Here is a 24,434-nt window from a genome sequence, read left to right as displayed (position 1 = left end):
GGTTTCCGTACAGAGAGACATGCAACCCTGGCAGGAAAACCCAGAGCAAGAGAACAAAGCAGGGAATGGGGTGACCCCAGGGCCCCTGGTGCATCCTGGTCCTGAAGAGCAGACCTCAGTCCAGTGATTAACACTTCCCTAGATGATTCCATCCCTCTCTCTTTATTACCCTGTTTTCAGGCCTGACAGTCCCATTTTTGCTGAAATAGCAGCACAGTGGTGTAGGACAATATAAGCGCAAACTGATATATGTATTATGAGGATTTATGCTTTTGAAATGTGATGAAAGCATCACTGATTACAGCGGATGAGTCAACCGTACAACATATATTCCTGAAGAATTAATCTATGTTAGAGTAGTTCTGATACAAATAAGAGATAATGCACAGTCAGACATTTATTAATCGCTATATAACCCTGACAGTGTGATCAGTGTATCAAAGGATTTACTTATATTTAGGTCAATTCTTTTATTATGTGAGAAGAAAGACACTATGGAGTGAGTTTTTGCATTTTTAACCTAGCCACATTTTTTTTTAAGTAAAAATAATAATTTTAAAAATGGCAAAGAAATTCAGAAAAAAAAATGAAAACAAAATGTCATTTTTATGGAAGTTCTCTCAAGAAAAGTGCCTAATAAATGAAATTATGCGGTGTATGTATTTTTGACGTACCTACAGCCCAAAGTACTGAGTTGAAGGTGTCTTTATGTTCCTCTTTGGTTTTTAGATCCATCCATGTGACCTGGAGAAGGCCAGATGGGAGCTTTTCCACACTTTTTGGTGTACACCTCCAGGAAAACTTGGTGCCATATGCCTCCATGTAGTCTGTGACTAAACCAGACATTTGCTGGGAGACAAAGAGAAAAAAAAGAGAGAAAAAAGAAAGAAATATTATATATATATATATATATATATATATATATATATATATATATATATATATATATATATATATATATATACATACACACGCACATCTCTATTATTTAGTCATGCAAGCTGAATAGTTTCAGAAAAAAAATAGCTAAATTACTTTTTAGTAACTAAAAGTAAATACTTTATATTGCATCATATGGAAAAAAATAAAACCCCTAAAAAATGGACAAACAAATTCTCCAAAAACTATTAATTTTACCTCTGCATATTTTTACATAGGCTATGTATTATTACAGAAGTATTTTAACTGAAATAAAGATAAGAGATTATCTACATAGTTGCAATCTTTACAATCTAACAAAAAGTAACTAAACAAATACATTTAAAAGCTTTTCCTCATCATTTGTTTTCTTAAACAGATTTTATTTGTACTGAGCAATTTGCTCTAAGTTGTCATTTTGTTACTCCTGTCAGACCATACTGCGGGTGTAATGCTTAATAATAACATGACAAATCTCCTGTCAGAACACTATAACCGTTAATTAAAGATGAATGCTTAAAAAACACAGTCATTAAACAAGTCTAGCCAGGTCTCTCATCCTGTTTTTGCCATGTAGCCTGGCGGTTCTACCAGGGTGAGTCACATTAAAGAATGGCCAAACCAAAAGTAATGTTATAGAGACTAATAATAACTATTCTTATCAGTGTATTTTACAACTCAAAAACAAATTAAATCAGGTTAATAAAAAATAAAAGGATTTTTTTCCCTAAATACATCAAAGAGGATGAAGTGTCAAGGCACCAAAACAGAGATGTAGTACCTGATCAAACCCCCGGAGGGCGATACTACGCACCATCACAGTGGTGTCCAACCCAATGCCTGTAAGGAAGCCAGCACATTCCAGTGCTACATCTTCACACACACAGTGAAGGAAAACATACAGTATTATTGGATGAATGTATATATTGGATGAGAAAATAATCCACAGTACAAAAATAAAATAGCACAAATATTATGGAACATGAAAAAGTGTATAAATCAGTCCAACAGCGACACCAGCAGTTAAAGTTACGGCGTGAGGCAGCGTCTCCCTTCCCTCCCCTGAGCCCATTGAGTTTTAACAGATCCACTAAAGCAGGGATGGGAAGCTCCGACCTTGGAAGGCACTGTCCTGCAGAGTTTAGCAGATGCAAATATGGTCCACAGTCTGCGGTTTCTAAAAGTGATTTAATAAAGCTTTTTAATATTTCCTTGCTAATTTATTGTCTCATAATCTATTAGGAAAAACTCATGGACTTCTGGAAAATTGGTAATAAAATTGGTGTTTAGGAATTAAAATGCAATTACAAATTGCATTCCAGACACTAAGAGGTTAAATGAGTAAATTATGTTATGTGGTATAAAAACTAGCCATAATCTGTCATTGAGTGCATTTGCATGTACCTGTACAATCATACACTACTTATGCTTAATATCATAACATGTAAAGACATGAAAACATTAGTGTTCTTTTTACTGGGTAAAGGTCAAAAACCACATTAGCAAAACCAACATCGATTTTTGCCCCCTGAACCATCTTTCCTCTGCATATAAATATTTACAGGCATTCTGGCAAAGAAAAACAGACTAAATGATCTGACTTATCAGCGTTTGGTCGAACATGTAAATGTCATTGATTAATCATAGCGCTACTAATAGAATCATCTCGATAGGTACATAGACACTTCCCCTGTAAAGTAAGTCTCGGCTTTGAAGGATACAACTGGCACCAACAACCAACCTGGAACACACAGAAAACAGCAATTAATGAGATCACAGATAAACAACATGAACAATGAGGTAACATAACCACAAACATGAAACGAATGCAAAAGAGTCAGTAAATTTGTCACAGGATATGGGAAACATTCTGTAAAATGATACTAAACAACCTGAAGAGAAAAAAATGCACACCACTTTACTTACACCAACACAAAGACAGGAAAACACAATAAAGATGACTTCAGAACAAAGAGAAATGACTGTGTGTGGTCGACGAGTACACCGCCCTGAGATTCACGGTCATGGCGAAGTCTAATTGCTAATTGAAGCCCCCCCCCCCAACAAAACACATCCCTAAGCTCTAACCTGCCCTGGTGGAACAAGTCTGATGATAAGGAATGACATGGACTAGAAACCCTCTGTCTGGATTAGTATAAGAGACATTCCTTTTTATATAGAATGACAAACACAGGATACATGAGAACAAAACGCATTGCAATAATTTGCAGGTCTATAACTTTTTCTAATCTGTTGATTAGGGAATCATTTGTCATTTGTGTGCTACAGTAGAGATGAAACAAGTTATTATTTGTAAAAACATGCTATATTCATTCTATTTACAGTACACAAATCCCAGCTTAGACTGAGCGTAATATTATTATGCAAAGTCCAATGCAGATGAATGAAAAACAAGTGCATGAAAGTATGCAAATAAATCACAATTTTGTATAACTAGACACTAAACAAAAATAATCACAATCATAATCATATTGTGACCCAGATATCAATGTCATATCAACACGCCTTTGCTGATTCCAACCCCAGCATGAGTCCATTGCCATGTTTTCCAATTACGTTACCTCTCTCTCTCATATATAAATGTCCTTTCACTCCCTATTAAAGTGTCCCTATTATGCTTTTTCAGATATTACTTTATATGTAGTGTGTAATATAGCCGTTTGTGAATGTAAGAGGTCTGCACAGTTTCATAAATCAAAGTGCCAGATAATTGCTAGAGTTATTGTCTCCCAAAAGAAAGAACCAATTTTGAACTGCCTGAAACGAGTCGTCAGTAATTGCAGTCTTACTTCCTGCACAAACCTACGTAAGTTTGTAGCAAATTTGCATAATTCCATAATAAACTATGGTCTTCATTGGGTGCCTGCGAACAACGTCTACTTTGACTCGGCTTTAAACACTGTAGCTGAGGCCTGGAAGAGGCGAGTTGGTGCTGTCGACGGGTCGAGAAGATAAGGATTTCTGCGCTGCGAAGGACAAATCCACTTTGCAAGCACTTCCAAAAGAAAAGCCTCAAATTGATATGGTTAAAATGGTTACTCTTCATATCACTGTGTATTTAAGTGCTGAGTAAGCCTCCGGTGCTGAAATTCAGATTTGGTAATGGTTGTTTTGTTTCCAACTCGCGCTGTCAGTGTTTTTTGACTTTGGATGCATGTAAACCTATTGTAGTAGACCTCCAAAACAAAATGTGCAACCATTAATATTCTGTCTCTCTATGTTCCATAGTATTGTATTAGTTTGCTGGTGCATTTCTTTACCTTCCCTCTAGGGGTCAGTATTATGGAGGTAGTTTTGTTTCTTTATTATTCAATCAAAAAATATATATTTTCAATTAAAAAAACCTTCACTTCAATAAAAGAAAAACTTTTCAATCAAAGAAAAAAAGTATTTGAATCCAAAAATATATTTGAGACTCAAAAAAATACATTTGAACACTGCTTTTCTTTGATTGAAAATGTTTTCTTTGATAGAAGTCCGTTTTGTTTTGTTTAAAGCAACCTTTTTAATTGAAGTAACATTGTTTTTTGATTGGACCATATAATAGGTAGGACATTTGTGTCTTAATCATTCAATCAAAAAAGAAGTTGCTTCAAACAAACAAACAACAGAATCAATAAAAAAGTCACTTCAATGAAAAGATAAACATTTTCAAATATAGAAAATCATTTTTGAATGCAAATAAAATATTTGAGACTCCAAAAATTGCATTTGAACACTTTTTCTTTTTATTTAAAATGTTCTCTTTGATTGAAGTAATCTTTTTTGTGCTTGGGCCACACATGGGTAGGACATTTGTGTCTTAAACATTCAATTCCAAAAAAGTTGTTTCAATCAAAAAAAATATTTTCAATCAAAGAAAAAACTGTTCAAATGCAACAAAAAAAATTACCCCGTGAATAAAAAAAGTATTGAAGAGAATGTGTTTTTTCGTTGTTTTTGTTTTTTTATTTGAAGTGAAAAAAATTTAGAAGTTCAAATTGTTTTGATTTAATCACTTTTTTTTGAAGTGCAAAAAGTTTTGAAGTTAATTTTTTTTTGATTGAATCATTTTGACACAAACGTTCCGCAGTGGGCGGGTGCTTCTCTATTGGTCAGACATGTTTGATTGAAAAGTGTCTACACCAACGACATCTTTCTGACAAAGAAGTCATGTTCGCCACTAGCCAGCAAGCTTTTTGCCAGCAAGTGGAGGGAGTGGAACTTCACGTTCATAATCAAACTTCTTTTTTGATTGAATGATAAAGACACAAATGTCCTACCTATTATATGGTCCAATCAAAAAACAATGTTACTTCAATTAAAAAGGTTGCTTTAAACAAAACAAAACGGACTTCTATCAAAGAAAACATTTTCAATAAAAGAAAAGCAGTGTTCAAATGTATTTTTTTGAGTCTCAAATATATTTTTGGATTCAAATACTTTTTTTCTTTGATTGAAAAGTTTTTCTTTTATTGAAGTGAAGGTTTTTTTAATTGAAAATATTTTTCAATTTCAGTTTCTTTTAAAATAAGAAACAAAACTACCTCCATACAGTATCTCCTTTAGTGTTTTTTGTGCGTTTTTCGGCGCTCGGTGGTGATGCGTGTAGACAGGCAGCAGGCAAAGATTTTGTTTCACCCGGTGTGAGAAAAAATGTCCTGAGGTGTCGACATTCTACTGTCCTCTCAGACCCCTTATTTTGGGAAGCTTTGACATGCCATCATTTGTAAGTAATTAGTGGTCAATGTTGTTTTCTAAATGTTCTGTTACTTAAGAGGTTATTTTAACGCTTACAAGGAAAAAGTTGATTGTGATCTAAGCCAAGCTAATGTTGCTAGCTTCTGTTTACTATGTGGTTGCACATTATCCTATAAGTCAATGCTAGCTCTGTTTTTTCTCACAAACCACGTCGTCAGATTGTACATACAAATTGTCAAAAGTGAAACTAGTAGCTTTGGTTTTTTCCTGTGTAAATTTGACTAAGGCTTGCTGAGTCTACTAAATCTAACCAAAGAGGAAAGATCTGTTATACTTTTACAGAATAGTGAAGACAGAACACAAATTTACAACTTCTTCTACAGTAGCAGTCAATAAAAGTAGGGATTATAGGTATACCTGTGAATTTGTGTACTGAAACCGCAGTATATTCTGTAACCACATGGTGGCAAACTGACACAAACTGAATTAGGCCTATTTGAAGATGTAATCTTGCGATTCTTATATCTTGAATTCTGATCACTTCCAGCATTTAAATTCACAGCAATGCGTCTTGATTTGTTAAATAATGTATTTTTAATAATATTTGCTTGTATGTTCACAGTTTTACAATAGAAAAGAGAGGTCTTCAGTAAAGGCACTGAGAAGCAAACTGTGTCCTGTCATTCCTGGAACCACCTTCTCTTACTGTATGTTTAGCTCGCTGCATAGGCTGAGTAGCCACACACTCAACCGAGGGCAATAGAATTAACAATAGGGCTTCTTTAAATTTGTAGCATAAAATGTAGCAAAAGGGCAAAAATTAGAAGGAAAAAAAAACATGTCCTTAAAAAAACGTAGGTATTTATGAAAGGCCTATCATAACATTCTCTTCAGCTGAAGTCCCACTAGCTTCTACATTCATGCAGAAACAACAGCAGGAAAGAGAGTTTATCCTGGGAAGTGTGTGGGAACTGTGCCTACTGTAGACTCAGTCAACCTTGGGCAGCACTTCTATAATAACCCCGACCATGATAAGATCAGCAAGTTCATGCTGTGCCTTTCCTAATGTCTGCCCGGACCGAGCCTCCTTTCATTTCAGCAGAGCAGAGAGAGAGAGATAAGCACAGGACAGAGAACTATTTACTGCGCGAGCATCTGTAGGTCCCGAGGCCCATTGGACACCTGAACCACAGGCAAAATAGTTACCTGGTTTCCTCAAAACAAGTTATTTTCAACACTGACTTTTATATAATGAGCCCAAGGGTGGATATCATACTGAATGCATTATTTGGTAGTCTTCAGAATCCAAAGCATACAGTGTGTCATCAGTCCTGACAGACGCTCTGCTGTTATGGTGGAAACAACTGCACAAGTCAGGAATGCGTGCCAATGGCCTTGCTCATGCCCATCAGTCACCAAGGTCTTGCCACTTCCACAGGATGAGCACTCTTACTGGCAACAGCCTGAAATCGCACCTGTACAGCTGACAGATCAACGGCAAAACAACATCACCTGCCTGAGAAGGATGTAGCCATGACAAAAACTAGCATGACTTAAAGAGAAAGCTGCAGTAAGGAACTGAAAATCCAAGTTTAAACAGAAGTCCATTTTTGAAAAGTGCACTATCAAAAAATGTATAAAATAAATTCAATATACTTGCAGACTAACAAATGCAACTTGCTAAAAGTAACAAGCACACTTAAGCAAGGCAGCAGGTAAAGCAGATTTCTTGACCACTTATGACAGGAAGAAGTGCTGAAAGTGTTTGCTCAGATCTAGTCACAATCTGCTCACAACATAAAAGTCACTTACGTTTTTTTGGGTGACTCTCTGAGCCAGAAGACATCATCACTTGTGATCCCGAACTCCATAGCTCCCGGGACCTGGAGGATAAACGCAGCTTTCAATTTAATCATTTCCAAATTTTATTGAATATTTTAAAGATGTAAAACTATTCAAATCAATATAAAATTATAAATAATATCAAGTGTTCTTAGTTATGTAATAGTAAAAATATACAATATAATCCACAATTCCAAATATATTATTGTAAATAATGATAACAATTTTCTAATATAAATGTAATATACAAAATATAAAACACTGTCACAAATATTAATTGTCCTAAGAAGACATCACTTTCTTTAAGGGGTCATTTATATTTTGTATCCTTTACCACTATCTCCATTGAAGCAAAGATAAATAGCAGGCTTTCAAGTGTGATTTAAGAATAATATCAATTGTATCATATTTGGAAAGCCAGAAAGGAAATTATCTCCCCCACACGCCTATCAGCAGAACAAGGTCACATACTAGAAAGACAACACCCACACATGCCCGCCTGCACTCGCACGCACACTTACATGTGTAGGGTACTTTGGCCGTCCACCAGTAGCTAACACAATGTTCTTGGTGGTCAATGTTATCTGTGAATACAACGATGCAGGATAATCAGGAATATGGAACAAGAGATTGGTGGTTAAATAACATTTCAGAGAATTAAGTTGCTATAAATTCAAAATCATACCTCTTTCCCTTTGGCATTTACAGCTCTGATAGTATGTTTATCCACCAGACTGCCATTCATATTCAAATATTTCACCTTCCTGTTACATCGGACAGAGAGATAGCAAGTCTAAGTAAGAGAGATAGTAAGAAAGTTGCCTACTGACATCACAATTCCCCATCAACTTTGCAAAAGTGAATTCATTTCTACAAAGTCATGGAGAAGTAAGAAAGCTCAACAACAAAACAAGATTTGATCATTAATATTGATGTTCAAACCAAAACTGACACCTCTGTTCTAACATCAAGACATATATTTTGGAGCATTCTGGGAAATGACATCACCACACCTGTTTGCCTCACAGCCATACAGTAAGACGGCTGAAATTTAGGATAATTTATCACAAAGGCACATTCATTTAGCCTCAGACTGTAATTACATGATTAGATGGTGAAAGAGATGGACAGCTAATGAGATCTACAGGGAAATAAAGATTCTGCTCTATAATGTCTGTATATTTAATCCAAAATCATCCGCAATCTTTTTAAGTAATTAGCTAATACACAGTTTTTGCCCTCAGGGAAGTGCTGGACACTTACTACAGGCTAGAGCTGCAGGATTCTGGATAAATTGTGAATAATTTTTTTTTTAAACATATAGATCACGGTTCTCCCATAATTCTGAATAGACAACTAAACAAAAGTCATTTTCTAGAGTTTCAGACAAAATGTTAATTTCTGCAGTCTATTTAAAAATATTTAATTATTATTTTTTTTAAATCGTTTGAAAGAATGATTCAATGACTCACTTATGACTTTTTTGAACAAATCTCTTGAATGATTGATTCAATTACAAATACATATTTTTAACGGTCTGGTTAACTGTTGTAACAATGTTATTGATACAATAATTTGTTGAAGAGTCAAGTAACTTTCAAAAGTGGATTTACTCTACTTTGATCACTACTGTAGACATCAGTGTCTTCAACATAATATCTCGTTATTTCGACATAAGTCGTTATTTCGACATAAAAAGGGGACATTCTAATCTGCATTAAGCCACATTAAGCGTTCCTATAATGGTTTTCTATGGGAGGAAAATGTTTAACGTGTAATTAAATACGTTGCGTTCTTATTCTGGGCTCATCTGATTTTTTGTACATAGTATAGCCTACTTTATTATGATTGTAGTATCATAATGATTAATAAATACACGCACAATTATCATATAACTTGATTAAATGAATGTGCAGCAATTTGTACAAATAGAGAGTCTGTATGCTTACTATACGTGTTGTAGGCTGTAGCCATTAAATAAGCGCATTTAGTTTCATATTTGTTATTTTTTTTCCATCTATGTTGATTATGAAAAGTGAACAGCATGAGTAAGATAGGATGCGCAATATATCGGGGGACATGGAGTGGGTCAGACATGATTTTGACCACTTTATTAAGTTTTGTTTTGTAGAAAGCCTTTCTTTAAAGTGAATTTTGTTTTGTATAAATTGTATCTTAATTTTAATACATTTTTCATCAACCAATTGACTGGATTTAATAAATAAGAAGCAAATATAGCAGACAATATAATCTTGACATGGAGGCGCCGGCGCGGTCACTTGCATTGCACGACACTGACACAGAAAACACTAGTTTATTAATAAAAATCAATGCAAGCGTGTCAACGGATTTACTTTACAAATTCACAACTTGCTTGATGCACGCACAAGTATTATGTCGCAATAACGAGAAATGATGTTGAAATAACATTATTATTAATAATAAATCTTTAAGCATATTTGATTGAATGCAGAAATTTGTGCTTGTTCAATTTAATAAAATTAAAAGTTGAATTGTGATAATTAAAATAATTGAATATTAAATATTGAGTGGCCAAGTTTTTCTAATTTATTAATAGTATATATATATATATATATATATATATACCTGCGTTAGAAATTCTGTGGCGCCGCCCCTGACAAATGGGCTCCATGTAAAACATACAAACCATATTGGAAAAAGAACATTTTGGCTATGTTGTTTTAATAGTAAAACTTACTTGTCTTGTAGTTGCACTCTGTGGCCCCAGTTTAAAGACCTCACATGGTTCTGGACAGCCTCAGCCATCGTTGGCCTACAACAGATTACACAAAAACTTATCTTATCTGGTCACAACAATGCAAATCACAAAACCTCACATGCATTTGAGATCTAATATTTCATCTTTCAACTTTTGCACTGAAATAGGTTTGAGCACATGCACATGATTTAAATGAGCTATAAAGAGGAGATAAATTGGAGACAATTTACAATATAAGCTCCATTTGTTCATCTTGGTTAACAAACTAACAATGAAAAAATACTTCACAACAAATATAAATGTTAATTCCAGCATGTACTAATACATTATTAAAACCAAAAGTTGTATCTGTTAATATTTAATGGACCTGAGCTAACATGTTTTTATTAACTAATGTAAACAAAGATGAATGCAAAGATGGAAAAACTTGATGGCGAGTAAACGACAAAATTAAAAATTTTGGGTGAACTATCACTAATGCATTCACCTACATTAACGAATGAGACCTTATTTTAGTGTAACCTACGGTGGCCGAGAGAGCTCAACGTTCTGCAACCTAAAGAAGACGCATGCAAATAGAAAAAAACAAAAACGCATGCAAATAAAAAAAAAACACCCGCAAATTAAGAAAACATCTTCATCAGTTTCACAACACACGTGCTCCAAATACTCACAGCACAACCAAATACAGAAACGCGCTGCAAGTAACACAGACCACAACGGAAATGTTTCCGGGGAACCAAATAAGTGACGGACCCGGCTGGGACGTGCTTATTGCTTGTGAGCATCCCTATGCCCTACTCCCTTCGAAGGGCAGATGGCAGAGCTCTTCAAGTGGGACTTTGAAGTGAGCTTGGCACTAGTGTGCCATTTATGTAGCCGTTTGGAACGCACTTGATGAAGGGAGCAACGAAAGACAACGTAATTTCCAACGTAAATATTTTCACCTGGGATGTTCCCATGACAACGCAGCACGTTGTCCATCAGCTGAATAGCTGTTCTGACGACAGAAATATAATGCTGTTAACATAACGGTTGCAAATAAATGTATTTTTTTATTTTAACTTCACAAGAGAAATGTTAAAATATGCGTTTTATATCCGTTATATCTGTGTGTCAGTGTCTCAACTTTAAACCTTTGGACCCTACATTACCTAACAGTTCTTATGAAACGTTTCTTTATGAAAATTTAAACATAACATGAAACAATTTGTATAGTGCAACTGATGTATAGATTAATATCTTGCCTTCATGTTCTTCTTTATCTTATTTATTTATTTTATTTTTCAGCTCATTGCTCTTTTCTCATTTGTATTCTGATGACATTGAACATTTTGTTAATACATTTTGTATATTGTATACAAGTTGTATGTCATAAAAAATGTAATCTGTGTTTTGCGGGGAAAAAAAAGTTAAAAGAAATAAAATAAAGAAGAATTTTGAGCTGTAAGCAAAGAGTATAGACGAACTATAAAAAAGTATAATATTATAATATTATTAGTGGTGCTTGCCTATGGCAAAGCAACACTATTGTTATCTCACATACTTATTAGTGGTGCTTGCCTATGGCAAAGCAACACTATTGTTATCTCACATACTTATTATTCTTATTCTTCTTATTCTTATTCTTCTGGCCACTTTTTCACGCGCTACTCCTCCCGCAGTTTTTGTCACAGACCCACGAATGAGGCGTCAAAACGTGCGGCCTGTTCGGGAATGGTGTGCTATGACTTTTATAAGGGATCGGGGGTACGATGTTCGCCCCAGGGGCGAAAAACCGGCCGAAAAATCCCATAGACTTAACATTGCGTCAAACTTTGACGAGTCGTAGCTCGGAACGAGGATGTCGCAGAAACGTGTAATTTACCACATTTGAAGAGGCTGACAGACTCTGTAAGAACATACCACACAATGGGGTAAAAGTTGCACCCCTGGGGGGCAGGAGCTGCCCAAAGTTTCCCCATTGACTTACTATGGTGTAGGACGGCCCATGAAATGGGCCGTCCTACACCATAGAAACCGCTTTTATATTGAACATAACTCTGGATCACAGTGTCGTAGAGACAAAGGGGCGGGCTCATTTTACTCAGACAACCAATCAGTCTCTCAGGATCATTGTGAAGCTATCAAGCCACGCCCTAGCAACCATTTAGAGCACCTTAGCAACAACTCCCATAGACTTCCATTGAAAGAGATCGAAGGGATATCTCTGGACTGAATTGTCATAGAAACATGAGGGTGGTCTCGTTTGACTCGGGGCAGCAAACAGCCAATCATGAATCACCTCAACACTTCCTAGCCACGCCCTAGCAACCATTGTCGAGCACCTTAGCAACCAAAATCCAAATATCTTCCATTCTGAATGTCACAGAGGCATGGGAGTTGGTTTATATCATTCATACTGACAAGCAGCCTTTGGAGTTTCATGATTGGCAGCTGCCAAGCCACTCCCTAGCAACCAAACAGAGTACCCTAGCAACCATTTTGCAAGACCTATATCTCTGCATCAAAACATCGTATAGAGATGGGGGTTGGTTTATACATTCACATTGACTTTGGAGCTTCATGATTGGCAGCTGCCAAGCCACTCCCTAGCAACCAAACATAGTACCCTAGCAACCGTTTTGCAAGACCTATATCTCTGCATCAAAACATCGTATAGAGATGGGGGTTGGCTCTTTTTACTCATGCTAGCAAACAGGACTTGCTACATGCTAAACATGCTAGCAGTGAATAGCTACATGCTAATATTGATTAGCTAAGTGCTAAATCATGCCAATAAAATGCTACAAACTCAACAGTAACCATCTTTGACAACTACCAACCACCTAGTAACACCATAGTAACCACCCAAATTACCCTAGCAACACCCTAGCAACCACCCAGAACACCCTAGCAACCACCCAGAACACCCTAGCAACCGCCTAGCAACCACCCAGGATACCCTAGTAACCGCCTAGCAACACCCTAGCAACCACTCAGAACACCCTAGCAACCACCTAGCAACACCCTAGCAACCACCCAAAACACCCTAGCAACCGCCTAGCAACACCCTGGCAACCATCCAGAATACCCTAGCAACCGCCTAGCAACACCCAGGCAACCACCCAGAACACCCTAGCAACCGCCTAGCAACGCCCTAGCAACCACCCAGAATACCCTAGCAACCGCCTAGCAACGCCCTAGCAACCACCCAGAATACCCTAGCAACCGCCTAGCAACACCATAGCAACCACCCAGAACACCCTAGCAACCACCTAGCAACCACCCAGAACACCCTAGCAATGCCCTAGCAACCACCCAAAATACCCTAGCAACCAACCAGAACACCCTAGCAACCACCCAGAATACCCTAGCAACCACCCAAAACACCCTAGCAACCACTCAGAACACCTTAGCAATGCCCTAGCAACCACCTGAACCACATGAATAAGCCATATCTCAGCACCAGAACATAGTACAGACATGTTTGTTGCCTAGTATGCAATCATGTACCACACCCTAGCAACCGAGTGGCGAGTTTTGCCACTGCAAGCACCACTTCACATTTTCTTCTGGAAATGTACATTCTAGTTTATATATACAATATTATTTAAATATTATAGTTTATTTATAAAAAATATAGGCTTTCACTTCTTGTCAATAAACGTTCTTTGCTGTAAGCACGTCTATGAGCACGTCCCAGCCGGGTTCGTCATTTATTTGGTTCCCCGGAAACATGTCCGTTGTGGTCTGTGTTACTTGCAGCCCGTTTCTGTATTTGCTTGTGTGGTGAACTTTTGCAGCGCGTTTCTGTATTTGCTTGTGTTGTGAGTATTTGGAGCACGTGTGTTGTGAAACTAATGAAGATGTTTTTTTAATTTGGTGGTGTTTTTTTCTATTTGCATGCTTTTTTTTTCTATTTGCATGCATCTTCTTTAGGTTGCAGCATGTTGAGCTCTCTCGGCCACCTTAGTAACCGATTAATTCAAACTAATGCCTTGGGGGTTTAAACATCTCAAGAGACGATATAAAATAAATATAAAAGTTTAACAATAAAAAATACATCTAAAAAGGATAGAGATAAAAGAGTAAGAATAAAAATGTATTCATACACACAAACATACACATAACATACAACAGTAATATATGCATACACATTATTTATACCTAAATAAAGACATTTACACAAGTTCCTGTCCTTAAAGTAATGTATGAAAGGGCTCCATAATTTATATTATTGGGTTTCCTCTGACTTTCGAATTTAATCTTTACAAGTTTGAGGGCAAACAGAAAGTCAAAACCCCATAGACGACAGGTTGGAGGAGATGACAGCTTCCAATTAATAACTTGTCTAGCCAACAATGCAGAAAGTGCAATTTTATCCATCTCCAAAGCTGTTAGTTCAAAACAAAGCCAAATACAACTTAACATTGCTATTGTAGCTGTATTGGAAGTTGTATTTAAGGCCAGAATTTGGACAAAACCTGTAAAAACCCTAACCTTTTTATCAGACCATGAGTGCCCTCTAGTGAAATGATTGGATTTGACCCATAAGAAATCTGGGTTTTCACCACAAGATGGTGCTGTGCCACAGTAAAGTGTTTATGAAAGTAGCATTTATGTCACTGATCTGAAACAAAACATCACCCTGAATATTATATGAATTTCATAACATGATCTGATCAGTATTAGCTACACTTATTGTTATTGCAACAAGGCAGCTCTGGCTACAAGCAATGTCTCTACATACAGTCTCTGATATAGATCCATGAAACTCACCAGTCATGTGACAGGGATTCTGGGATTTGCCAGCCATACTTCCTAGCATCTTTGACAGCAGTGCCAAGCAGTGCCGCCTGATGCATAAGCTTCTTTGGAATACAGCCGACATTCACACACGTCCCGCCAAGACCCCACTTTGTGCCTAAAGGCAGCACTAACAGTATTAGTGGTTTTGGAAATAAATACATTACCAGTAAATAGATGACAACTATAAATGCTTCTGTCTGCATGTACCTTTGAGTGAAGGTTCAACATAGTCCAAAACAGCAACTCTGTGCCCTAATTGGGCAGCTGTAAGGAACAAAAAAAGTGTGAAGCATCAAAGAAAACATCAAATGTCATCTTAATTAGATACATTAAGGAAAATAACTTAAATGCCATTCCTAATAACTGTCAATGAAGTAGAGAATCCAAAATGACAAATACCTTCTTTTGAACATGCCAACCCTCCAGAGCCTCCACCAATTACCACCAGATCATAATCAAATTTCCTGGCTGGAATCAAGATTACAAGTCATTCAACCACAGAGACTTTAACAATGTGTGATATTTGTACTTAATAACATGCCTTAGTTTATACTATTAATTTGTTTCGCACATGCATTGGACATTATTGCTAAATTATGGGCATCTTATATATGACCTGCCTGCATTAGGCTATATATAACCAGGTAAATTACGAGATTACGGATATTGGCATCTTGAACAAAAGAAGTGAGCGAAAAAGCTTTGCGACAATTGATCTTAGTCTTCAATGAGTATTACCTGTAAATGGTCTTGTAAATATGAATGTCCTGAAAGCTTTGATCCTGTGTCTGCCTCTACTGAAGGCAGCCATACTGTTCAGGAGGAAAGACCCCTGTCAGCCGTTATAGGTGCCATAAATTATGCCTGGGTGAATGTTTGAACATTGTTTTTCAATTTTATGTTATGACATTGTAATAGTTTTATTAACTACAATCACGAGTTTACAGAACGAAAAGCTCTTTAGAAAAGCGTTTAACTTGACCGCTGTACAGTAAGTTACAGTACAGTACAGTACAACAGCGACGTCTGCTTCGTGAACATATTTGTTAATTTGAGTCGGATCTTTTCAATGAATAGAATGAGCTAGTTTGATTACGAATCGCATACAAAATTAAGTTGTTTAAAAACATGAATAATAATAATAATAGTAATAATAATTAGATCATTCAAGAGATCAAGAGATGCAAATGAACATTTACGTATAAATTCAATTTTCAAAATGCAAATCATATGTAGGCTGTAAATAACTTTTTATGACATGAACCAGAGACAGTATAACCACTCCGAATAAAAAAAAGCCACCAAAAACTTTGTTAGTTTTCCAAAGAATTTCTTTAAATGGTTAATGTACATTCATTTGTCTTCTAATGTATTTTTACGTTTTCCACTTTTTCCTTGGTTGTTATTTATAGTGTTGTGTTCTTTTAGAAAATAAACAATTTCGCTGAAGTGTTCAAAAGAACCGATTCGCGCGGAAATGAGTGGAACTTTCCATTACGAACAGAACAGGAGGCGGGTCGAAGAATATTGGCAGACCATCTAACCAATCAAAATTAATTTCACGGTCAGCTGCGGAAAGTTTATTGGCTATGCCAGTCACTGAACAGTTTAATGAACAATCACAATAAAACAACTGTAGGGGGAGACAGAAGCTCTACTTTTCTGCTGTGTTGATATCTCGCAAGATCCGTTAATCACCATGCCTGTGGATATTACTGAATGGACTGGTTCTCTAGCTCTTACAGAGGTGGAGGAACAGCCAGCCAAGACTCTAACGGTCAAATATGGCTCTTTGGAAATTGACGCGCTGGGGAAAGTGTTCACACCCACTCAGGTTAGAGTCCAATGCAGGAATTAGGCCAGTGCTTGTGGCTAGCTGTGCTTCTGCATCATGTACGAGGAGGGTCATTTTAATGCAGTTTTGCATTTATTTATTTTTGTACATTTGCATTGACTAAAGAGGGATGAATTAAATGCAGTTTGTCTGTAGTTATGTAATACGCACGCACGCGGCCAAATTCCACGATCACGTGATCCTAATGTGGTCTCTCTTTCTCTGCTTAACTCGTGCAAAATGTGTTAGCTGCAAATGAACGTGCAGAGACCGGCACAACAAATCATAGATTAGGCCAGGTGGGATCAAAGTGTTCTGAATTTATAAATAAATGAAAGTTCAAGCTAATATGTATTAGTTTAAGAAATACTACATCCAGCAAAAAAATAATAATTGTTTGCTGGAACAGCTAATGGTCTTTTCTAAATGGATATAACTTACGTACTGTGGTACATAGAAGAATAAATGGTGTTGCCTAAATCAGTTGTTAGAGCGGTCTTACAATACAACTTATTTCAAATTGTGTTGCATTATAATTCATATAATAAAATGCAATATAAATACATTTTGTATAAATGTTATTTGGTATGTTAAGCATTGACAGCAGCATCCTGGAGTGGGACATGAAATAATTCACATAAATGTTTAATTTAAACAGCATTTTTATCCCATATTAATTGAAATACCACATTTATATTTACAAAAAACTATTTAAAGTGCAAAAAAAATCTACATTTATTTTAAAAATGGTGACCACTTGTACACTGTTATAATTTTCCAAAAGTAGCATGCATTATTCATACACAATATATAAAGATACAAAATTTAATACATGCTGTCAAGTTTGTGTAAAACAATTGTTAGCTGTAGATCTACATCTGTACATTATGCTTTATATTTTATAGAAGTAATTTGCACTATTAATGTATAGTAATATCTGTGTTTGTCATCTCAAAAGATTCTTGCATACTTATGTGAATCTTTGTGGTTTAACTTTCATTTTGCAGGTGCAGAATCGGCCCACATCCATTGAGTGGGAGGGATGTGACCCTAGTAAGCTGTACACACTGGCCATGACTGATCCAGATGCACCCAGCCGAAAAGACCCCAAATTTCGGTATGTTGTCAGATCAATCAGCAATATTCACTGTATCAGAACTAAACCAAAGATTACAGGTTAGAGTCAGGATATTGAAATCCGCTATAATTGTTGGGTTTAATCTCAGGGAATGGCACCACTTCCTTGTTGTCAACATGAAAGGAAATGACATCTCCAGTGGATGTGTCATGTCGGACTACGTTGGTGCAGGACCCCCGAAGGGAACAGGTGAGAGCTCAGATTAGGTGTGTTTGCAGGAACAAAAAAACATCCGACTTGAAGCAGTGCATGCCAGTTATTATTCTTTGTTTTGTTTTTTAGTTTATTTGACACCTTCAGTTCTGCTGACGCTCGCAAGTCTGTATTTTTATAAATGTAAAAAAACTATTTTAATGTTATATTGCATCATGTTTATAAAATAAAACCGCGAAAAAAATATATAGATTCCGCTTTATTGGTATTTAAATAGTATAGGCATATGTTACAGAAGATGTAGAAAGCAGTACAAAGTATTGAATGAAAAGTGTTAGTACAATAAAATGTCTGTGCAGTGGACAAATATTGCATGCAATCCACTTAATCTGTGATTAAGTATGCAAACACTGTGATATAACCCTGTAAGACTTTTGTTCATCTATGGAAAACAAATGATCTTTTTAATGCAATCTGAGAGCTTTCTGACCCTCCATTGACAGCGAAGTAACTACCACTTTGACGCTTCAAAAAGTTCATAAAGAGATTGTAAAAGTAATCCACATGAAATGAGCAGTTTAGTCAAAAATGTTCTGAAGAGACACGATCGCTTTATATGATGAACAGATTGAATTTAGGCTTTTATTCACATAAAAATTCATCAAATCACACATTATGCTCAAGAATGTTCGCTTGACGTGTGAGAACCAATCAGGTTCATTCTCGTGTTACGCAGCACGTTTGATCTTTCGCAAAGAACCAATAAGATTTGTTCTCGCGCCTCAAGCTTGTTCGGTTGAGATTCTGTTTATGTTCGCTGTTTAAATGTGAATAAAATCCTAAATTAAATCTGTTCATCTTATAAAGCGATCGTGTCTCTACCAGAAAATTTGGACTAAACTGCTTGAATTGAGCAGTTTATTCCAAATTTTCTGGTAGAGACATGATCGCTTCATATGATGAACAGATTTAATATGGATTAGTTTTACGATCTCTTTTTGAAGCATCAAAGTGCTAGCTGAGTATCTGTCAACGGAGGACAGTCATCAAAAAGATCTTCATTTGTGTTCTGAAGATGAACGAAAGTCTTACGTGTTTGGAATGAGGGTAAATAGAACACACCTATTGACTGCCTTAAATGTTGCTGAATATATTGTATCCAATCAGCAGAATAACACAAGTTGTTATTGTTGTAGTGAGTAACACTTGCGTATGATTCCCTCAGGTCTCCACCGTTACCTGTGGCTGGTTTATGAGCAGTCAGATAGCATCAGCTGCACTGAACGCGTCCTCACCAATCGCTCTGGAGACAACCGTGGAAAATTCAAGATCCAGAGTTTCCGCAAGAAATACGGCCTCGGTGCTCCGCTCGCAGGGTCTTGCTTCCAGGCAGAGTGGGACGACTACGTGCCTAAACTTTACGAACAGCTGGCTGGCAAATAAGGACCACTTAGAATAAGTTATTGCCGTTTTGTCTGGTCAGAGCTTGACTCGGTATATTTTCAACTCAGCTATTTCAAAAATGAAAATAATAAACTAGAGAAAGTGTTTTGCTTTAAAAGCTGTGCAGAACTTGTGAAATTCAAGTCATCTTTTGTTCTAGTTGAATTGAAATGAAGCAACATCAATCTATGCCGCCTTTTGTGTCTCTTCGCTTGGAAGCATTTGGACTACCTTCAGGTTAAAAAGAAAGGCTTTGAATATGAATTAGTCAAATTTGTGTTGTATTTTTTGGCTGCACCTTAAATTTCATGATTTTCTCACCACTATATACTGGAAATTAACACATTGGGAAAAATAAATCTATGGAAAGACGTTGCTTGTGTGATGAGCACTTTATTTACAAATATAATTAAAAGCTCTGACAGAATCATGCCTCTTAATCTGAAAACAAATGTAAAGTGCATGCGACAGTAAAGCATTTTTATTCACCAATTTGACTTTGTAGAAAATACACAGCTGGAGAAGATGCAGAGAACCAAACAGAATCATGAAATAAGAGGCCATTGAGAAAAGTTCACCAGCAACTGCAGGGGGGAAAGGGTGGTGAAACATTTATTATATATAGATGTGTATGTATATTTATAAAAAGAAATTGAAATTCAGTTAAAATGTAATAGGAAAATAAGTAAAAGCTCTCCATAAATCCTTCTATACACAAAATACATGTCCCTTCCCCTTCAGCCCTTTGTGCAGGTACCACGAGTTTAGGATTCACATATGTAGTATTCACATTGTGCACCTCAGCTGAGGTGATTTATGGTATTGTACATATGAATGCACTGTTCTCCCCAAAAAAAGAAAAAAATGGTTGAATACCATAAGAATCTCAAGAGTCACAGATGCACCTATCAAATATGTACATTGTTTCAATATGCAAACTTCATCAAATTTCTTCAATACTTAATAAAAGGTATTTTTCATAATTTGTCTGGATGAATTAATACCAAATAGGGATTCGAGCAGCGAGAGGCAGTAGGCTGCAAAAAACAAAAATACAATTAAAAAAAAAATTCTTAAATGACACTTCGCCCATCAAACCATCTGCAAAAAGAACAAAAACTGTGCACGAGTGCATCTGGATTAAAATTAGCAATGCAAACCCCAAGTTTGTATTGCTTTTGTCTTGAAATCTCTATTTTAATTTCAGCTACACCGAAAGTGTTATCATTGCACGAGAAAACATTGACATCAACACTGTGACACATTTAATCGTCTCGTATATAATATTTATATATAAAAAGAGACAACTAAAGGACGTTATCCAGCATGTTGTCTTGCAGAGGGCGCCCCACGTGTGTAAGGCCTGTGCAGGCACCAGCCCAGAGGATTTATCGGACTGTCAGTAGCAAAAACGGCTCTAAAAAAAAAATGAGAGATAAAAGGTGTGTGACCAGGAAAGAGCGAGGATGGTGGAGTGTTATGGTCTCATCTGTAGTCGTCTTTAGGGTAGTCCAAAGCACCCAAGTTATTGAAACCCATACGAAGGCTCTCCATGTCGAAGGCGTCGATTTCTCTCTCCTGGCGTTCCAGCAGGTGTTTGATTCGGTCAGTGCGCTCTTTCTGAAGAGAAGCCAGCTCCTCTTCAATCTATGAACACAAGACAGAAGCTCAAACTGAAGGATGTCAAACCGACAGAGGTGTAGAGGAACCTACAGGATTTTGGTTACTAGGACAGATCTTTCCACGCTAGACTACATCATTCCTGAAATGAAGGTTTCTTTGTTTCTTTCTTGAACTCATTACACACATTAGCAAAAACAAAGGAAGTTAGATTCGTAATAATTAACCTCAATGAATAATCCAAAGAATGGAGCAAGGTAGCTTTTGTAAGTCCTATACTATTGTTTTGGCTTTGGACTCATGTTGTCCCATTGACCTTTGACGAACCGGTGCCACTTATGTTCATTTTTCAGGGATGAATCCAGTGCTCTAATTTTACTGGACAAGCAGAGTGTACATAATAAAACTTCTTGTTAATAAAATTGATGTATAGAAACAATGTCACAGTACGGGAGTTTTTGTGCAGCATGAATGCACAAGTCTGTAGGTAAACATACCTTGTTTATGAAATCTCAAATTTTGAGATTAAAGAGTCAAATTTAAGGTACATATGCTGTAAAAGAAATATTAAACACACACACATATATGCTTTACTGCTATGTGACAGTCTATTTTAATATCTTTTAAAAGGCAATTTATTTTCTATTATGAATATTTTGTCTGAATTTTCAGTATCATTACTCTTCAGTGTATATCCTTCAGAAATCATTCTAATATGCTGATTTGAAGCTCTAAAAATTCTTATTATTATCAATGTTCAAAATAGTTGTGCAGCTTAATATTTTTGTGGAAACCGTGATATATCGTGAACTTAGAATTATATGGTTCTATCTCCACTTTTGGTCGAAATTGAGTTTTTGACATAATCTTATCCATTAGGTGTTTATTAATGCCTGTGTGGTGTTATTTTTGTAAAAAAAAAAATAAATTGTTAGTAGTTATTAATAAAATAAAAGGTTCCATCTCACAAAACAGCTGGGATTTAAAAACTTTGATGCTCAATATCTCAGAACTACCCTAAACGGATATAGAACTGTATAATTCTAAGCTCACGATATATATATATATATATATATATATATATATATATATATATATATATGTATATAAATACTATCATTGGTGATTTATTTAATGCATCCTTGCTAAATAAAATTATTAGAAGTATTAATTTCTTTCAAAATAAAATCTTATTGATCCCAAAGCATTGTATCTGTATAGGCCTATTTACTGCATTAAATATACAATACAATAAAGATATAACAAAAGGTTACCACAATTTTAACACAAATAAAGAAAAAGTGCTAATAATAATTAGTTTAATAATTGCACTCAAAGCGCTTTACATGGAAGAGGGGAATCTCCTCAACCCCCACCAATGTGCAGCATCCACCTGGGCATATTGCGCCAGAACGCCCACCACACACCAGCTTATTGGTGGAGAGGGGGCAGAGTGATGATAAATGTTTTATTAATATATATTCATATAAACTGCTGATTAAATACCCTGCTCACTAGAAAATCCTATATTGGCAGACCACCACTATTGATGATAAAATACTCTAAATTAGAGTCTGGGTAAATAAGAGGATAATAAGAGTGCTAGACCTTCTGTTCAAGGTGCGCTCGGCGCAGTGAGACTTTCTGCTCCAGTTTCTGCAGCTCGCGCTCGTGCTGGGCCTCGGTCTGAATCTTGATCTTGCTCTGGTACGCATTGAGTAACTCCATCTCCTGCTGCAGCTGCTGCCTCAGTGCCTGGCACTCGGCCTCCTGAGCCTCATCCAGACGAAGCTACACAAAAACACACACGTGCATATGTGAGCCTCAGACGGTTTGCTGACACTACAGCACAGTTTTGGTTAACCATCAATGGCTTTCTTGTACGGGCAATGGGCCGAGACTGGAATTTCGAACAGGAGGGAGGCCTTGTTTTATGTTTAATTTAAAATCTGCATAAACTATCAACAAAACAATTACTTTTTGCTTTTCCAAAACGGCTTATAAATAACACATTTCGTGTTGCATCTTGAAGACAACATGAAATCACATTTAATCTATACATTAATAGAGTGCATTAGTCTCCGCCCACTTTTTCAGCAGCGTTGGTTCTAGAAGTATTTTTTCCATTCATTTTTCCATGAACCAAACCAAACAGGGTGAATCACAACCTTACAAACTTTGATTTGAAGATATATATATATATATATATATATATATATATATTTTTTTTTTTTTTTATGTATGTATATATTTATATTATGTATGTATCATTAATATATATTATTTATATAAATAAATATATATATATATATAAAATGACACTGGATTGCTCGCAGCGAGACTATGATTGGTGGAATTTTCTTTATAGCATCATGGGTAATGTAGTTTATTCAGCTGTTAAACATGATTATTTTAAAAATAAGTTGAAAATGCGGACTGACAGCTTTGACAAATCCATATACCAACAATTAACTGCGTTTAAAAGGTTTAGAAGTTATTGTTAAAAAATGTATTTCCCTATGCAGAAAATGAATGGAGTTTTTACTTCCAGAACCTGACTGTTGTACTCTATATACTTTAGCAAAAACAAATTGTATAACAAATATCACTACAATATTATCCGCTGTTTCACTCAAAAATGTGTCAAATTATGGACGTTAAATGCTTTGGGAATGTCATTCCAATCTGTCTAATGATCTCACATAGATACTAGAATAAATGGTCAACAGTTGACGTGATGCTTCCTCTTGGCCATTATAATGATTAACAGTGTGATTTCTTCACTCACTGCCTGTGATGCCATCATCTCGTTGATGCTCTGCTCGTACTGCTCGGCCAGGATGGCCAGTTTGCGCGTCTGCTCGTCCTTCAGGGCTTTCAGCACCGTCTTGTGCTCACTTTTGGGGGTCACCTCTAGCTGATGGTGCCGCAGGGCCTTGTACTGTTTCGTCTGGACTTTACACGTATCCTGGAACTGTTTCTTTATTTGGAGCTCCATAGCCTGCAGGAGACACAACTCAAAGTTGTATAAACACAAATTGAGTCTTTTCAGGACAAAAACTATCAACTAATATGCGTTTTGTCTCAAAGGATTGTGAAATGAAGCAAAAATATGCTCTTTTTTTAAACACTTTACAGTAAGGTCCAATTAGTAAATGCATTAACTAAGAAAAAATGTCATAAGTTAACAAAAACAACTGTTCATTGTAAGTTCATGTTAGCTTAGGTCAGAGACATCATAATGTATTTGTAAA

General features: G+C 36.2%; 3 protein-coding genes across 9 annotated transcripts in view; 1 reads left to right on the top strand and 2 right to left on the bottom strand.

Moving 5' to 3' along the window:
- Window positions 1–16,013, bottom strand: part of txnrd2.2 (thioredoxin reductase 2, tandem duplicate 2) — a 33,957-nt gene extending 17,944 nt beyond the window's left edge. For both annotated transcript variants that reach the window (XR_013206880.1, XM_077241549.1), the window contains exons 1-11: window positions 15,731–16,013; window positions 15,392–15,460; window positions 15,200–15,256; window positions 14,963–15,107; window positions 10,181–10,255; window positions 8,147–8,225; window positions 7,983–8,045; window positions 7,432–7,502; window positions 2,640–2,659; window positions 1,700–1,791; window positions 675–849 (exon numbers count right to left, since the gene is read on the bottom strand). Coding sequence is in view for 1 of the 2 variants with exons in the window: in XM_077241549.1 (XP_077097664.1) it covers window positions 675–849; window positions 1,700–1,791; window positions 2,640–2,659; window positions 7,432–7,502; window positions 7,983–8,045; window positions 8,147–8,225; window positions 10,181–10,255; window positions 14,963–15,107; window positions 15,200–15,256; window positions 15,392–15,460; window positions 15,731–15,803 (919 nt within the window). In the remaining variant the exon portion in view is untranslated. The remainder of the gene's footprint in view (window positions 1–674; window positions 850–1,699; window positions 1,792–2,639; window positions 2,660–7,431; window positions 7,503–7,982; window positions 8,046–8,146; window positions 8,226–10,180; window positions 10,256–14,962; window positions 15,108–15,199; window positions 15,257–15,391; window positions 15,461–15,730) is intronic.
- A 584-nt stretch (window positions 16,014–16,597) lies between these two features.
- pebp1 (phosphatidylethanolamine binding protein 1) lies at window positions 16,598–19,932 on the top strand. Its single transcript, XM_077241555.1, has 4 exons — window positions 16,598–16,826; window positions 17,834–17,943; window positions 18,053–18,153; window positions 19,343–19,932. The coding sequence occupies exons 1-4, from the start codon at window positions 16,692–16,694 to the stop codon at window positions 19,558–19,560; spliced, it is 564 nt and encodes a 187-aa protein (XP_077097670.1). The 5' UTR covers window positions 16,598–16,691; the 3' UTR covers window positions 19,561–19,932.
- Window positions 19,933–19,937: 5 nt separating this feature from the next.
- Window positions 19,938–24,434, bottom strand: part of taok3a (TAO kinase 3a) — a 69,002-nt gene continuing 64,505 nt past the window's right edge. For all 6 annotated transcript variants that reach the window (XM_077241542.1, XM_077241547.1, XM_077241544.1 and 3 more), the window contains 3 exons: window positions 23,969–24,181; window positions 22,789–22,971; window positions 19,938–21,207 (listed from right to left, as the gene is read on the bottom strand). In XM_077241542.1, coding sequence (XP_077097657.1) covers window positions 21,046–21,207; window positions 22,789–22,971; window positions 23,969–24,181 — 558 coding nt within the window. In that variant the 3' untranslated portion in view covers window positions 19,938–21,045. The remainder of the gene's footprint in view (window positions 21,208–22,788; window positions 22,972–23,968; window positions 24,182–24,434) is intronic.

This window comes from Siphateles boraxobius, unplaced genomic scaffold (assembly GCF_051911475.1).
Source record: "Siphateles boraxobius isolate OS27281-9 unplaced genomic scaffold, OSU_SipBor_1 24, whole genome shotgun sequence".
NCBI classification, from domain to species: domain Eukaryota; kingdom Metazoa; phylum Chordata; class Actinopteri; order Cypriniformes; family Leuciscidae; genus Siphateles; species Siphateles boraxobius.
The sequence above is the reverse complement of the archived record's forward strand: the minus strand, read 5'-3'. Positions and strand labels throughout refer to the sequence as shown.